Raw genomic sequence first — 15,264 nt, 5'->3', positions numbered from 1 at the left:
CTCAGAGCCTGGAGCCCATTTCAGATTCTGTGTCTCCCTCTCTCTCTGCCCCTCCCCTGTTCATGCTCTGTCTCTCTCTGTCTCAAAAATAAATAAAAGTTAAAAAAAAACAACTGTGTACAATGTTCAAAATGTGCTTTTCATGTAAGAAGGAAAAAAAGGCAAAGCCCTTTAAATAAGTAAAAGTAATTTCTAACAAATCTTTGGAAGAGCTTTTGCTGAAAATAATCCTAGAGCTTTTCTGCTGAGTAATTAATATACATATAGGAGAACTCAGAGGATTTGGCAGAATATACTAGCACATTGGCTTCCAAGCTATGGATGGAAATTCATTGATGTATTCTGAAGTCCGTTTAGTAGGTCATGACCACATTCTTAAAAAAAAAAGAAAATAGAAAGTACTAGAATGCATTGCTTATAATATTGTTTTGTGAAAGCTTTGCATGTTTGGTAAGGAAGTAAATGTATGTACAGAAGGTAAGAGGCAAAGACTGAGCCCACAGTGTGATCCTCTAGAGTAACTGTTTCTGGACTAGAACAGAATTCACTGAAGACACGGTAGACAGAAAGAGACGGAGCCTCCTTCCTACCTTTAGTGCTGTGATAGTATAGGAGAGTGAAACAGTGTTCCCAGGACTGCAGGAAGCCACAGTCAGGGGGAAGAGACAGTCCCTCTTGACCTTGAGAGCTGACTTAGTGAGCTCTTGAGGGTCAACAGCAGCAAAAGGAGGCTGCCTGCAAACAGAGACGTGTCAAGCTGATCAGGACTTGTGAATGAGGCCTGGGGCTTTTGCTGTTGGATGTGGGAGAGAGCAAAGAAGAAAGACAAGGTTTAGCTAAAGATGGAAAGAGTTAAAGTCTAAAGAGAAAATTCACTTAATATGTATCCAGGTGTTTATTAAGATTTTTTTGGTATTAAGTTATATCTACCTAGACTCAAAACAATTGGAGTACGTACATGTTTTGCTTATTTTAAAAATTCTATTTTTCTAGAAAAGGCAATATTGAAAGGAATGTCTGCTAAGCAGGAATTAGTCAGGTTATTTTGAGGGGGGTGATAGAGAGAGGAGGGGATGTGGGAGACAGCATTCCGGGAAGGAGGAGAAGTATGTGCAAGGGCCTGGCAGGCAGAGAGAGCATGTGTGCTTGGGGACCCTCCAGGGAGTCCAGCTTGGCTGGAGCTTGCGCAGAGCAACAGGAGAGGGGTCTGGAGAGAGGGCAGTGGCTGGTCATGAAGGGCTTTGTATGCAGTGATATGGGGTGGTCTTGGAGAAGGACAGGGCTGGGGGAGAGTTCAGGAATTGGACATGTGGAAATGTCAGTAGGTGGCTGGATAAATGGTTCTGGAGTTCAAGAGAGAAAGCCAACTTGGAGATTATTTGGAGACAATTTGTGGATAGCATCTGAGGCCCCAGAAGCAGAGGAGACTGCCTTGTACTGAGTGAGGGAGAGGGAAGAGGGCCAAGATAGTGCCTTGAGAAATACACTTAAGGCCAACAGAGAAGGAAAACCCAGAAAGGGGACTGAGAAGTGGTCAGAGGCAGAAGTAAAACTGGGAGAGTGTGGTGGGACAGGAGCCACAGGAAAGCCTCTCAGGATCGCAGGGCCAGGCTCTCTGCCCCTCCCCAGCTCATGCTCTGTCTCTCTCTCAAAAATAAATAAACATTAAAAAAAAAAGATGGACTGAGGAGCACCAGGGTGGCTCAGTTGGTTGAACATCCAACTTCAGCTCAGGTCATGACCTTGCAGTTTATGAATTCAAGCCCCGCCTCGGGCTCTATGCTGACAGCTCAGAGCCTGGCTCCTGCTTCAGATTCTATGTCTCCCTCTCTCTCTGCCCCTCCCCCACTCATTCTCTCTCTCTCTCTCTCTCTCTCTCTCTCTCTCAAAAATAATAAACATAAAAAAATGATGGACTGATCATATGCACTGTATGAAATAAAGAGTAAAAATGGAGGGAAAATATAAAAAATAGAACAAACTCTTAGAGGAACCAGAAGTCTGTGGAGTTGTCAGGAGAATGAAACCAGGCCAGAAGCCACAGCAGCAGAACTGCTAACATCTAGGTTGAATGTAGAATTCATTCATTCGGTAAATAGTTACTGCATGTCTACTGTGTGCCAGACACTGTTCTAGGTGCTGGTTTCTGCCGCAAAAGATGAGCACCAACTGAGAATAAGAGGAGGAGCACTAGAAAAACAGAGAAGGCCTCCCATGGCTCACTGGAGAGTAGGAGCCAGAAATTTGTAGAGGTGCTAATCTGAACAATCTGTGATTCTTCTTCAGCAACGTAAGGGTAAGAGCGGAGTTGGACTGACCTTGATTTGGAGTTTTGCTGAATGGGGACAATGGAAGGGTTATAGGGACAAGGGGTGTGATGATATTGCAAGACAGCAACTCAGCCAGTTATTTTAGGGCGGATTTGCAGATCACACGTCTGACCTAATTAGACTAATTGGTCAGCAGACCTCATGGAGGACAGAACTAACACCTGCCTCGTAGGTTATCCATGTTTTAAAACAGACCTTCTCAAACATGCATAGAGCTCTTGTTTAAAATGCAGGTGTTGACTCAGCAGGGCTGGGTGGGGCCTGAGTCTACGCATTTCTAACCAGCTCCCCAGGTATAGATGGTTCGAAGACCACTCTTTGAACAGGAAGGCTTTAAAAGGTTTTGCTTTACTTTTGGGGACAATTAATTTGCCCACGGTACAGCTTGCCAGTGGGGTGCTGGAGCCAGCTGACTGTTACACGTTCAGGAATTCAGCTAGCCTACTGACACCATGTTGATAGTGTGAAATTGGCCCTAATGTGAGTTTTTATACTACAGAAATGTTCAAATGCTACAAAGCGGGGCTTTCCTGCTTCCCTTTGGAGGACTTGTTGTGAAACAATTCCCAGCAGGTCACTAGCTAAGCCTGTATAATAGGCATGCTAGAGGATGGGTTTCGGTGCTGGGGGGTCACAGGGCATGTTCCATTCATACCTTGATAAAGAGGCCATCGGTCGTGGTTGCTATACTATACAAAGTGCCTGCTGGAAGGCTTTACAGGACTGATCATCTCGGGTGCCTCAGAGTACCTAACACAGGCAAATACTTAATGTCACCTTATCTGTATATCCGATGAGCCACTGAGAGAAGCCAGATTGTGGGAAAAGAGAGAGGGAAAGGCTGCTATGGCAAAGGGTGGCTTGTTGGAAATTCTCCCCTGTCACACTGTACTTCCTAGGCTCTTTCTGGGTGTGCTGGGCTGCCCTTCCAAGGCTCTGGGCTCAACCACCAAGGTGATACTTCATCTGGAGTTGCAAAATGTGAAAAGTGATTCTCGGCAAAGACAGGGGGAAACAAGCTAATTTCCATAATATCTGCTTTGCTTATTGACCGTTAAAATAGAGGCAGATTAAAAAAAAATTGATACATTTAATATGATCAAAGAAAACCAAATGAATCTCTTTTGGTGATGGTTTGGGGAGGAAAATGAAATCCCTCTGCCCAAAAAGGGCATCTCCTATTTTCTGACCGGTGGGTCATGCAGTTTTAATTTCCTCTCTCGTTTCTTTTCTTCCTTTTTTTTTTTTTATTTCACAAACCTGCTTAAGGCTACAAAGACTCTCCTGAATCCCTCAGCTGTCTGGCAGATGAATTGCTGCCAGTTTTGTTCAGGTTACTGTTTGTGCCAGGCTGAAGTTCCCCAGCTCTGGCCGAACGCACCTTTAAAACTGCTGGCTGGCTGGTGCTGAGGGGCCCCAAGCGGTGTCTGAGGAGGGCTCCCCTGGAGCTGCTCCCTGCAAGGGTGGCTCCCAGGGAGTGAGTCTGGTGACGCCAGGCCCTGGTTTACATAGCAGGGGCTGGCAGGAGGGAAGGTGGTGCTACAAGGAGGTTCGGAAAAGGAAAAGCCCTCCTCCCTTTCACCGGCTTCCAAGGAAAAAGGGGTCGGAGCTCCCGCAGATGGCACAGCCGTGCCTCACCTCCAGATGCAGGTAGAACAATGGCACAACGGGCTGCTATCCACAAACCGGAGGGCTGGATGTCGGGGTGGAGTGCTGGTGTGCACACGTGTGTGCATGCGTGTGCGCGACGGAATGGGACATGGCTTGTTGCCACTTCCGAGATCCACACCTCCTCTCTTTCCAGGGAAGAAGTGGATGTGGAAGGGGGCTGGCCCTCAGAGACAGCTGTCTCCTACAGCCTGGTAAGATACTTCTCTATCTCCAGACAAAGACCTTCTCTCCCCTTCGTGCCTCCACTCTGTACATTTGCCAGTCAGTGCACAAGAACCGTGGGCAGGCCCAGAGCTGGTGCTGTGCAGGTGGAGATGGGAGTGCTTTGGTCTCTCTCCTCTCCATGCAGGAGCAGGAGAACTGAATGGGAGGGAAGAAGAGAGGGAAAGGCTCAACTGCCAACTATCTGAGGGAGAGGGAGGAGCCGCATGGAAGTGAGAAGAAGTGTGATGACATCAGGCATTTCAAGACCTGCCAAAAATGCTTTGACTCTGATTCCTGTCCCACGGTTGTAAGTTTCTCCTGGCTGGGATCCTCTTTCCAGGTAGGCATGTGGAGCAGGGGCGGAAACGTTGGCGGTCAAGAGTAACAGTCTTGAGAGGCCTCGGGCAAGCAAGAGCAGGAGGGCCCACAGCCAGGATCTGCGTGACCCGGTAGGAAGTTCCTGTTGACCTCAGGGAGTGGGGAAGAGGCCTGTTGTGCAGTCTTTCTCTTGGGCCTAAACGTGGGCTGGAGCAGGCATTAGCAGCACTGATATATAGAATGAGGAGGCGCTTTGGAAAAAAGGAGAGGCAGGCTGTATTGTAATCGTGTGGAGATGGAAGAATTGTGGTCTTTCCTAACTGGATGTTGTATACGTGTGTGCGTGCACACATGTGTGGGTGTGTGCACGTGTATGCCTGCTGCTGGGACAGGGCTCACCCATCTTCGAAAGATGCTCTTCTGACTGCTCTCTGGTGTGAGAAGCTGCCCTGGGCCCCAGCTCCTGGGCCCTCTCACAGGCAAGAGTGCGAGGGCAAAGGCAGCATAAGAAGAAGCAGTCTGGGAGCTTAAACCAGCCTTGCCTACTTCATGTTTGCTCTCTCCAGGTCAGCAGGCCCCCCTGATACTTGCTAATCTATGAAGCCTCAGGCATGACAGAAGGTGTCCTGCCTTCACACTCAGTGTCTTAGGGCTGCTAAACTTGGGGACTCCATGGTTGTCCCTTCCCCTGGAGAAGATGTCCTTCGGGGAGCCACACATACAATACAGTTGTGTTCATGACAGCATGTTTTAGGTATTCTTCCATGTAGGAGGGGTCAGTTCCACTGGGAACTCCTTTACACAAGGCTTTCCTGATACCAGAAACTTCGAAAACAATGGCAATCAGAGTGCTAACTAAAGAAACACATGGTTAAAACAAACACATACCCTCTCTTGCCAGAGAAGGTCTACACCAACATGTGCCAGTCACGCCCAAGTCAGGCTGGAAGTGTGAGGCCACCTTTACCTGTTCCAGATCCCACAACGTCCCGGCTTGGTGACTCTGCCATGGCATCGGCGAGCCGCTCCCGCAGGCCTTCCTCTGTATGCTCCATGGAGGACATGTGCCGTAGCCCAAAGCCCTCAGGCCAGCTCCCACACACCTCTAGCAGGGTCACGCTCCGGTCAAAGGTACCTGTGGCACACATGGGACATCTGACATTGAGTTCGTGCTTTCAGAGAGCGGACTGTTCTTCTGGCTGCCCACCACCAGCTCCCCTCCCCGCCCAGGGCCCATTTCAGCTCCTCTACAAGCTGGATGGAGGAGAGAACACCACGAAACATTTGTAGGGCAGAATGAGGCAGCTCATGCCAGTGGATCAGAGAGTGTAGACATTCAGAAAAAGACCTTCACATCACTGGGCTAGTGGTTTTTAAAATGTTCCCTTAGGGGGACCCCTGGGTGGCTCAGTTAGTTAAGTGTCGACTTTGGTTCAAGTCATGATCTTGTGGTTCTTGAGTTTGAGCTCTGCGTCCAGCTCTGTGCTGACAGCTCAGAGCCTGGAGCCTGTTTTCAGATTCTGTGTTTCCCTCTCTCTCTGCCTCCCCAACTCGTGTTCTGTCTGTCTCTCTCTCTCTTTCTCAAAAATAAATAAAAACATTAAAAGTTTTAAAAAAATGTTTCCTTAGGGGCTACAGGGGTCCTCTGAAGTCTTCAGGGACTGCTTCAGAGAGAGGTCAAGGGCAGAGAACCTCCTTGCCAAGTTCAACCACAACACCTCTACTTTTCTTTGACACAATAGGGCTTCCCTTAACAGCTCATTTTTTTTAAATGTTTATTTTTGAGAAAGAGAGAGAGAGAGAGAGAGTCCATGAGTGGGGGAGGAGGAGGGGAGAGGGGAACAGAGGATCTGAAGCAGGCTCTGTGTTGACAGGCTGACAGCAAAGAGCATGACATGGGGCTCGAACCCATGAACTGCGAGATTATGACTTGAGCCAAAGTCGGATGCTCAACTGACTGAGCCCCCCATGAACCCCCCACCACAGTTCATTTTAAAGAGGGGTTACATAGCTTAAAATTTTTTTAAAGCTTTCTAAACCACTATATTCTATAACTTATGCACAATCTCCTCATTTGACATTTGAGAATCAGAGAAGTAATGGCCCAAGATCCAACAGCAAGTTTGTGACACACTTGGTTCAAGGACTTAGATCACCTGATGCCTCAATCCAGAACTCATTCTACTCTACTGCATATAGTCTCCTGGCTGCCCAAGGACATATGTACAACTGGGGCACCACTTGGGGGATGCCAGTTGGGTGATAGAATCTTCAGCAAAAATCTTTCCTTAATCTGAAGCTGCTCTCCAATTCCAAAAAGTACATGGTGCTCTGTTTGGTGCTGAGATTAGATTTTACATGCACGATCACTTCAAAGTCAAAATTTAAGTTATTCTACTCTATTATACAGCAAGTCTTCTGTGAAAGCTTATTTCATCTACTCTCTTTTGGAAGGAGATTATCGTCATGCTCTGTTGCTTTAAGCACATACCATTTTCCCAGTGATTAGGTAACTGAATCCACTGCATTTATTGGGCTTGGTTCCTGCCAGCACCAGGAAGATGGGGAAAAAATGCAAATGCCAATGTTTCCTAAAGTTAAAAGTACGCACAACACACACTTTTTATCAGGCCTTGCTTCTCCTCTTTGATCAGCCGTCAGAAACTATCTTTCCTAGGCGGTCAGGACTGGGCAGCGTCAGCACACACTCTCTACCAATGACAGGTGGTAATAGAGAGGGTGCGAGCCCCGGCCCCGGCAGGCGGCCCTGCCTCTGATAATGGCCAAAGCATTGAGGTGATAACCGTTAGTAAACACTCCGACAGCCGGTGACTCCATACATCAGCAAAGAGGGCCAGATAATCCCGAGCTCTTCTGACCAGACAAAGGCCCTTGGCCAGCCGGCTGGGATTTATATGTGTGGCAAGGGTCACTACTGGCTCCTGAATGTCATCAGCCAAGTTTGGCTTTGATTTATCTCTTGCCTAATTGTTGGGTAGATTTCTGGTGCTGGGAGAATGGGAGACATCTATAAATGTATCTCCCCAAGAAGAGGCCCACCTTGGGACGGGGTTGCTGGGAATTGGCTTGTCAGGTAGGACCCAGGAATGGGGAGCTGCCCTGTACCACCGTCTCTCCCCATCAAGTAGGGTCAGGATGGATCTGGAGAGCCAGGCACTGGTAGTGGGGGTAGGGTGCTCTGAGTGTCAGCCCTCCAAGGGCCTGAACTGTGCAGTCATGCCTTGGCAGTGCCAAGCCCAGAGCCAACACGAGACCAGCATTAGCAACAACTTAAAGGTGCCCAGTCCCTAAAGACACACAGGGACTGATGACAGAAGCTAAGATTTTGATTCCCCTCCCCGCTCACAAAGTCATGTTAGGCCAGTCCCTTTATCTCCTTTTCCCATCTCTGAAGGAGAACTAACAACCCTGCCTTGAAGGAATGAAAGGTGAAGCAAGGTTCCTGCCAGGAGCCTGTGTTCCTCTCTAGTGCTGCCCCGCTCTTAACTACAACAGCAAGGGCTACAGCATCACTGTTTCTCCAAAGACTCTGCCTGGGACACGTACGCCTAGTAACTTCCAGCTGAGGGAATTAATAATAAAACACGGACACTCCTGCTCCTTGTACTCTCAGGGCTGGGGCGGGGGTGGCTTTCTTATGGGCAGACATGTCTCAGAGCCTGTCTCAGGAATGGGGAATGCCCTTTCCTTTTGTCACTTCCCAAGAGGAGCGTGCCTGCCTTTAGAAAGGCACTCAGTCAGCGTTCGTACACGCTGCTCTTAGAGGTCAGGGCGGCCAAGCATACAGCAGGGCCAAGAGGAGAAGAAAACAAAATAAGTCAGCAAGATATTACAGCAAGAAAGGTTCAGGTAAGAGGGTGGGCCTGGACTGTGACAGATGGCAAAGGCCAGAGGAGCAGTAGCGTTTGAGGGACAAAACAACAGCACACAGGAGGAAAGAATCATGCGCTGGTGGAGAATGGAAACAGATCTGGACCTAAATGTAGGCTCTAACACACTTCTTCTGATCCTCTGAAACCTCATCCGTACAAATTGAAAAGCAATACAATTCTACAGGGTTGTTGTGAGAATTCCATTAGATAAATGCACAATCACCTGGCACATAGTAAGTGCTCTGCACAGGAAGGGTGTGCTCATGTATATGTTAATAATAACAAATAGGTACAACTTTATACCACTGGAAGCATCATCATAAATTTTGACTCTCACAATGATCCTGAGAGGCAGTTCAGGTACTACTCCAATTATGAGAGAGGAGCTGGACGCTCAGAGAGATTAAATGGCATGCTGGAAGTCTCTAAGTGACAGATCCGGAACACAGGCCCCTGATTCTTCCCTGGGAGTTCATTCTATCAGTTTACACATTGCTTCCCTGAGCTGCTTCTGCATATGGAGAAATCACCTCGTCTTTTCTAACTTGTTCTGAGAACTCTTGTCACCTTCAACCAATACCTTTAAAAAAATCTTTCCCACTGCTGGGTGCTCAGTCATTTAAGCATCCAACTCTTCATTTTGGCTCAGGTCATGATCTTATGGTTCGTGAGCTTGAGCCCCGAGTCAGGCTCTGCGCTGACAATGTGGAGCCTGCTTGAGATTATCTCTCCCCCTTCTCTGCCCCTCCGCTGTGCTCTCTCTCTCTCTCTCAAAATAAATAAATAAACTTAAAACAAAAATCTTTCCCACTCCCAACCAACCCAGCTTCCTTGGAGTATCAAGCTAATGCTGATGATCCTCACGGTAATTATCCTGTCTGTTGGATGGTACACAGGAGGGAAAAAACAGTGAAAGAAGATAGAATATGTTCTCTCTCTTTTTTTTTTTTAATTTTTTTCATGTTTATTTATTTTTAAGAGACAGAGAAACAGAGCATGAGCAGGGGAGGGACAGAGAGAGAAGGAGACACAGAATCCGAAGCAGGATCCAGGCTCCGAGCCGTCGGCACAGAGCCCGATGCGGGGCTCAAATTCACGAAGCGCAAGATCATGACCTGAGCCGAAGTCGGACGCCCAACCAACCGAGCCACCCAGGCGCCCCGAATATGTTCTCTCTTAACATGGGCATTACTAGGATGCTGTTGGTAGGAGGCTGGGGATACAAAAAGCATCCAGCAAAGGAGCATTGGACCATTTCTACTGTCCTGAGAACTCAGAGAGAGGATACAATCAGTGGTCCTGCTTATTGTGCTGGAAGGAATCCCAGTAGAGCCCTCTCCCTTGTCCTTCCTTCCACCCCGGCCAGTGCAGATGAGGACAGCAAAGGAGCTCCTGCATTCTCCCAGTCTTGGGGAGAGAGAGCTGCAGGTGTGTGTGTGTCAGCAGGGGCTGGGGTTAAGAGGCCAAGCCCTTAGAGAGTGAGGTCACCTCCTCGCTCTCAGGCAACCGCACATCTTGTCGGTGTTGTCGGCACCGCTATCATTCATCGGGTTGGCCCAGAGACACTCCATCAGACGAGCGGGCCCTCTGAGTCCCATTATGGGAGAAAGGGTCAGTTTCAAGGGGAAAGGACACTTAGTGCAGGCCGTTTTCAAAGCACAAAATATACATTCTTAGCAACAAAGATCTTTTGCGGAAGCAATGTTCTGCTGTTTGCAAAGCCCCCTTACTTTTATGATTTCAGTTAACTTGCACGTTCATCAAATATTGATTAGTGTCCACTACGATTATGAGTCAAGCATTGTACTGAGGTATGAGGATACACAGTGAGCCAAAAAATAAAAATAAAAAATAAGTTCATGGTCCTTCACAAAACTCTGGGAAGCAGCAACTGTCACCACTTTACAGATTTATCTTTCACTGAGTCTGAGGGAGAGAGGTGAGGTAGCTTAAGGGCACGGGCTTTGGATGTAATAGTCTTCCTGGGACTCCCTCCCCTCAGGGCTGCCACCCAGCCTGCTATTCTCTGCACAGCATTTTCTAAGATTTAGTTCAAGTCTCACCTGCTCCGTGAAACCTTGAGTGAGTACCCAAGTTATAATGGGTGCTGTTTCATAAAGCCTGATTGTATGACAGGCCCTTTACCTCTCTGGTGAAGCTGATGAAAGCGATAAACTTACCTGAAAAATGTGTTTGCACACATGAAATTATGTAAGCAATGTCATAAAACACTGTAAAGGGATTATGTTTCTGTATGCTTCTGAAGCCCCACTTTGGATCCCAGGTGGTATCATTCCCATCCTGCCTTATATTATTCTCATGATCTGCTCTCCAGCCTAGTTTAGAAGCTCCTCGAGGGCATGGATTCCTCCATAATCCATAAGTCTGTAGTAAGTACAGGACTTTGGGCATCATGCTTACTCAAAATATGTTTGCTTATCAACTGATTACGACAACCTGAGAAACACCCTTTGGAGTCGATACCCTTTGAGTAGGATCTCAGAACCTAAACATCTAGGGCCAGGATTGGGAGGAATGGGATGGAGGTAGGTAGAAAAGGGGGCTAAAACTAAATAAGTTAGGAAGGAGGTTATAAGTGAGCAGAAAACAATGTCACAATATCCCTCTGCTGACTTCTGTGCATTTATTTTAGATTTGAGACCCTGGGAATTGGAAGAACCAAACAACGTGCCTTGGATGGCACAGAGAGCCAGGCTCATACAGGTGAGCTTCCCGAATTCTGCTTCCCAGCTTGGCATCCTGTGTTACACTCGTTCCCCAGAGGAGAAATGGGTCAGGTTCTTGGGTTTCACAAACCCATTAAAGACATGCTGTGACAGCTGGTAAGCCTGCAGATCCTGGGGAGCCTAGGGGAACACGTGCTCTATCTTTTGTATACCATTGTTGAGGGGCAACGAAGCTTGAGGGAAAGAGGAGGTATGGGGGAGGTGGGGTGTTCCTCTGAGCTGATAGTGTCTAATCACACCATAGCTATTCAGGAGACTGTGACACAGCCTTCCCTTTGCATCAATTAGGTTCGGCCCAGGATCTGGATCTTGATGAGAGCCCGTTGATCGGATTTCCAGCCACCAGGGAGGCCAAGTAGCAAGAACAAAACTCATCATTAAACAATTCTCTTCAAGACATAAGCCCTTCTAGGTGAGAGCTCATGACAATAATGATGTCCACAATAACTAAGAAATGAATCCAGGTGGGATGAAAGCAGCCACTGGAGAACTTCCTTGCCCGTTCTCCGAACTAGCTCGCTAAACTGAACTTGAGCCTGGTACTGTGGGAGAGAGCTCCTCCCCTGTTCGTTCTGTATAAGCACAGGCTGAAGACATTAGCTTTATTTGGTTACCGGATGTGACCACTGGCATATTTCACTATGTCAGTATGCACTATGTTGGTTCTGACCAACAGAGATTGGTTCACCGTAGGAAGGTGAGAGAATATGAGGACCCTGTCTGTACCTCTCAATCCTTTAGGATGGTTCCCAAGATAACCATGATCCCATACCCACAGACATGGTACAAAGCAAAGGGACCCAGACTCTCGAAGTCTTTTATGACTCAAGATTATCTAATGTGACAGTGTGCCATGTTTGTTCCATATTCATCCATTTGGCTGTGGGGTTTGGATTTTAGGGTTGGGCCGTTTTTAAAGGATTTGCTATTCCACTGGGGCCCCTGGTTGGCTCCGTTGGAAGAGCACATGACTCTTGATCTCAGGGTCATTGAATTCAAGGCCCAAGTTAGGTTTAGAGATTACTTAAACATATAAAACTTAAAAAAAAAAAAAAAAAAGGATCTGCTACCCCAGTTCAGAAGTGAATTGAGCAAGAGAAAGGAAAGGTACCAGCAAAGTAGAGAAATGCCTGCACTAATGTTGGCAAGCCAAGATACGCTGACATTCCAGATGTGATGATGTTGTGCACATCTGTTCTCACAGGCCCTTGGGGCCACTACTGGGAAAGGATTATTCATCATTCATCATAGGTCCATGACTAGACTGCCCTGTGTGACCAACATATCGAGGGGTCCTAAGCCAGAGAACAGGAGTTCAACAGTAAATAAGATGCCAAGATTTCTTTGCAATTTAACAGAGTAGTTGTTTTAGCAACTGCTTTCACAAGTGCAATGTACGATCACAACTCCTATGTTAAAGATTAGAATACAAATCACAACTCAAGACATCTAGGTTACAAGTAGACTCCTCCCATGAACTTTTCTGGTTATTCTAGTCTTAACTTCCCCACTTACCACATGGACAATAAATGACTGACCCCACATAAGGGGTTCATTATGTTAGCACGAATGGTTTCAAATGTAATTAATAGTCATACACAGAGTACTGGAGAAATGGTGTTTGATGTATCCTAGAGTAAAAGGTACCACATTTCATCTTCTGGGAATCAGAAAACATAATTAAGCATTCATACCATATGTGTCTTTTTGTTTGTTTGTTTTCTTAATTAAAGGCATATGGTAAGCAGAAGACCTGGGTTCAAATGCCATTTCCTGCTGTTTTCTCACTGTATGACCTTGGGCAAGTCATTTAGCCTCTTTGGACCTTGGTTTCTTTACCAGCTAAAGTGGGTTGAATTGCATTTTCCCCCAAAATAAGAATATGACCTTGTTTAGAAATAGGGTCTTTGTGGACATAATTAAGGATCGAAGATGAGAGTATCCTAGAGTTACAGTGAGTTCTAAATGCAGTGACTGGTATCCTTACAAGAGAAAGGAGAGAGAGATCAAAGAACGGGAAGAAGGCCATGTGAAGACAGAGGCAGAGAGCAGACTTCTGCTGTAACAAGATGAGGAATACTGGGAGCCACCAGAAGCTGGAAGAGGTAAAGAAGGATTCTCCTTTAGAACCTTTGGAGGGAGTGTGACCTTGCTGACACCTTAATTTTGAATTTGTGGCCTCTAAAAGTCTGAGAGAATAAAATTCTGTTGTTTTAAGTCACCAGGTCCGTGGTAATTTGGTACGGCAGCCCTAGGAAAGGAATACACGTATAAAACAGGGAAATGAATATTTGCCTTCTAGGTTATCGTGAGCATCTGATCAGATAGTACATGAAAGAGTGCCTCGTAAAACTGCACAGGGCCGCAAGAATACAGAGGACTACCCTCGGACTATGTGTGCAGCTCTCTGGAGTGGCATGGGATTCGGTGAAAGGTTTAGAAAGTGAAGAAAGTGACTGGGGACACCTCTAGGCCAGAAGACAAGAAGCTAGAGGAGAGGTACTGGTGTGGGAGCTCCATCATTTTATTTATTTATTTATTTATTTATTTATTTATTTATTTATTATTTTATGTTTATTTATTTTTGAGAGCGAGAGAGACCGAGCATGAGAAGGGGAGGGGCTGAGAGGGGGACACAGAATCCAAAGCAGGCTCCAGGCTCTGAGCTGTCAACACAGAGCCTGATGCAGGGCTCAAATTCACAGACCACGAGATTTTGACCCAAGCTGAAGTCGGAGGCTTAACAAGCTAAGTCACCCAGGCCCCTATGGGAGCTCCATTATTAAAGCTGAGTGGTTCTGTGTGGTCACACAGCAAAGGCCTTTGATGGGGACTTATGGCACAGAAGTGGGTGCATGTCCCCCACTTCTCTGAGGATGTCTGCAGGGGGCCCAGGAGGGCAGGGCAGGTGGCCTCTTAGCTCTGAGGTTGGTTCCTTTCCATCCTTGTGATGTCCCTACACCCGTAGGCAGGGACAGGATGTTTTAGCTCCTAAATTCTTTAATAAATGAATAGAATCATACTCAACACAGGTAAGGATAATATGAGGTAGGCTGCTGCTGGTGGGAATACTACTGCTATAAACTACCTGAAGGACAGTTTGGCAATATGTATTAAGAGACTTTTAAAAACATGCCCAATTACTGATCCAGGGATTCCACTTCCAGAAATCTAGCCCAACTAAATACGATGCCAATATGGTAAGATGATAAGATGATCATCTTAGGTATGATCAGATGCCTTCATGCATAAAGATGCTCACTGCCACCTTGACACGGCCTTAAAATAAGGTAGTTGTTAAGTAAATTATACTTGCTTCTTGCAGTAGAATATTAGGTAGTCATGAAAAATAATGTTTATAAGAGGGGAAATTCTTTAAGATATCATATTTAATAAAAGAAGCCAAACAAAATTATAGAGTTCGTACTACTGAGCAGTGTAAAGGAAACATAGGCAAACATTTTTGAAAATTTATGACTAAGTGTTAATCATGGTCGTAGTTGGGTTACCATGGACCCTTCTGTTACAGATTATACCTGTCTATATATTTCCTGTGATGTTGGCAATCAGTATAAAACAAATAAATAAACATGAAAAAGCTGAGAGAGAGAAAAAAATGCCCTGTGCCAAAGCATCTGTGCTGGGACCCAGACAGCAGCCCCATGAGGAGCACTTGAGGGGAGGACCTGAGCGCTGAGTCGCTTCCCCTGCACTTGGACTTGACTCAGCTGGAGGCAGGTGAGCCTGCAGCTCCATGGCCCTTATTTGACTCCTCTCCCAGTGTCCATCACTGGCTGAATGTGATGTTGACTCATCCCTGTGTACACTTGACATACTTCCTTTAAGTTCGTGTCAGGAATGTGCACCAACTTGTGTGTGAAAATGGCAGAAACAATTCTACCTCTGTACAAATTTCATACATCAGATCAGAAAGGACCAGAAGAGCAACTCTGGAAGGAGTCCATTTTTAAATCGAGTCCCTTTATCTGTCATCTTTGTCCGGCCCTGTCATCCCAGCCCCCAACCTTTTGATAAACAGGACACAGCTTGCTAGGAGACGCCCTTTCATGATTGTCAAGGAATGTCTGAGCCCCTCACACA

At 46.6% G+C, this 15,264-nt stretch overlaps 1 protein-coding gene across 5 annotated transcripts in view; it reads right to left on the bottom strand.

The window, feature by feature from the left end:
- The window catches only part of BCAS3 (BCAS3 microtubule associated cell migration factor), a 616,861-nt gene that overhangs the window by 18,365 nt on the left and 583,232 nt on the right, over positions 1–15,264 (bottom strand). For all 5 annotated transcript variants that reach the window (XM_047080915.1, XM_047080917.1, XM_047080916.1 and 2 more), the window contains one exon: positions 5,491–5,658. In XM_047080915.1, the coding sequence (XP_046936871.1) occupies positions 5,491–5,658 (168 nt within the window). The remainder of the gene's footprint in view (positions 1–5,490; positions 5,659–15,264) is intronic.

The sequence above is a fragment of the Lynx rufus genome, unplaced genomic scaffold, assembly GCF_022079265.1.
Source record: "Lynx rufus isolate CCGP_SWC_20201006 ecotype Redwood Valley unplaced genomic scaffold, mLynRuf1.p SCAF_18, whole genome shotgun sequence".
Classification (NCBI taxonomy): Eukaryota; Metazoa; Chordata; class Mammalia; order Carnivora; family Felidae; genus Lynx; species Lynx rufus.
This window is presented reverse-complemented; position numbering and strand designations above follow the sequence as displayed.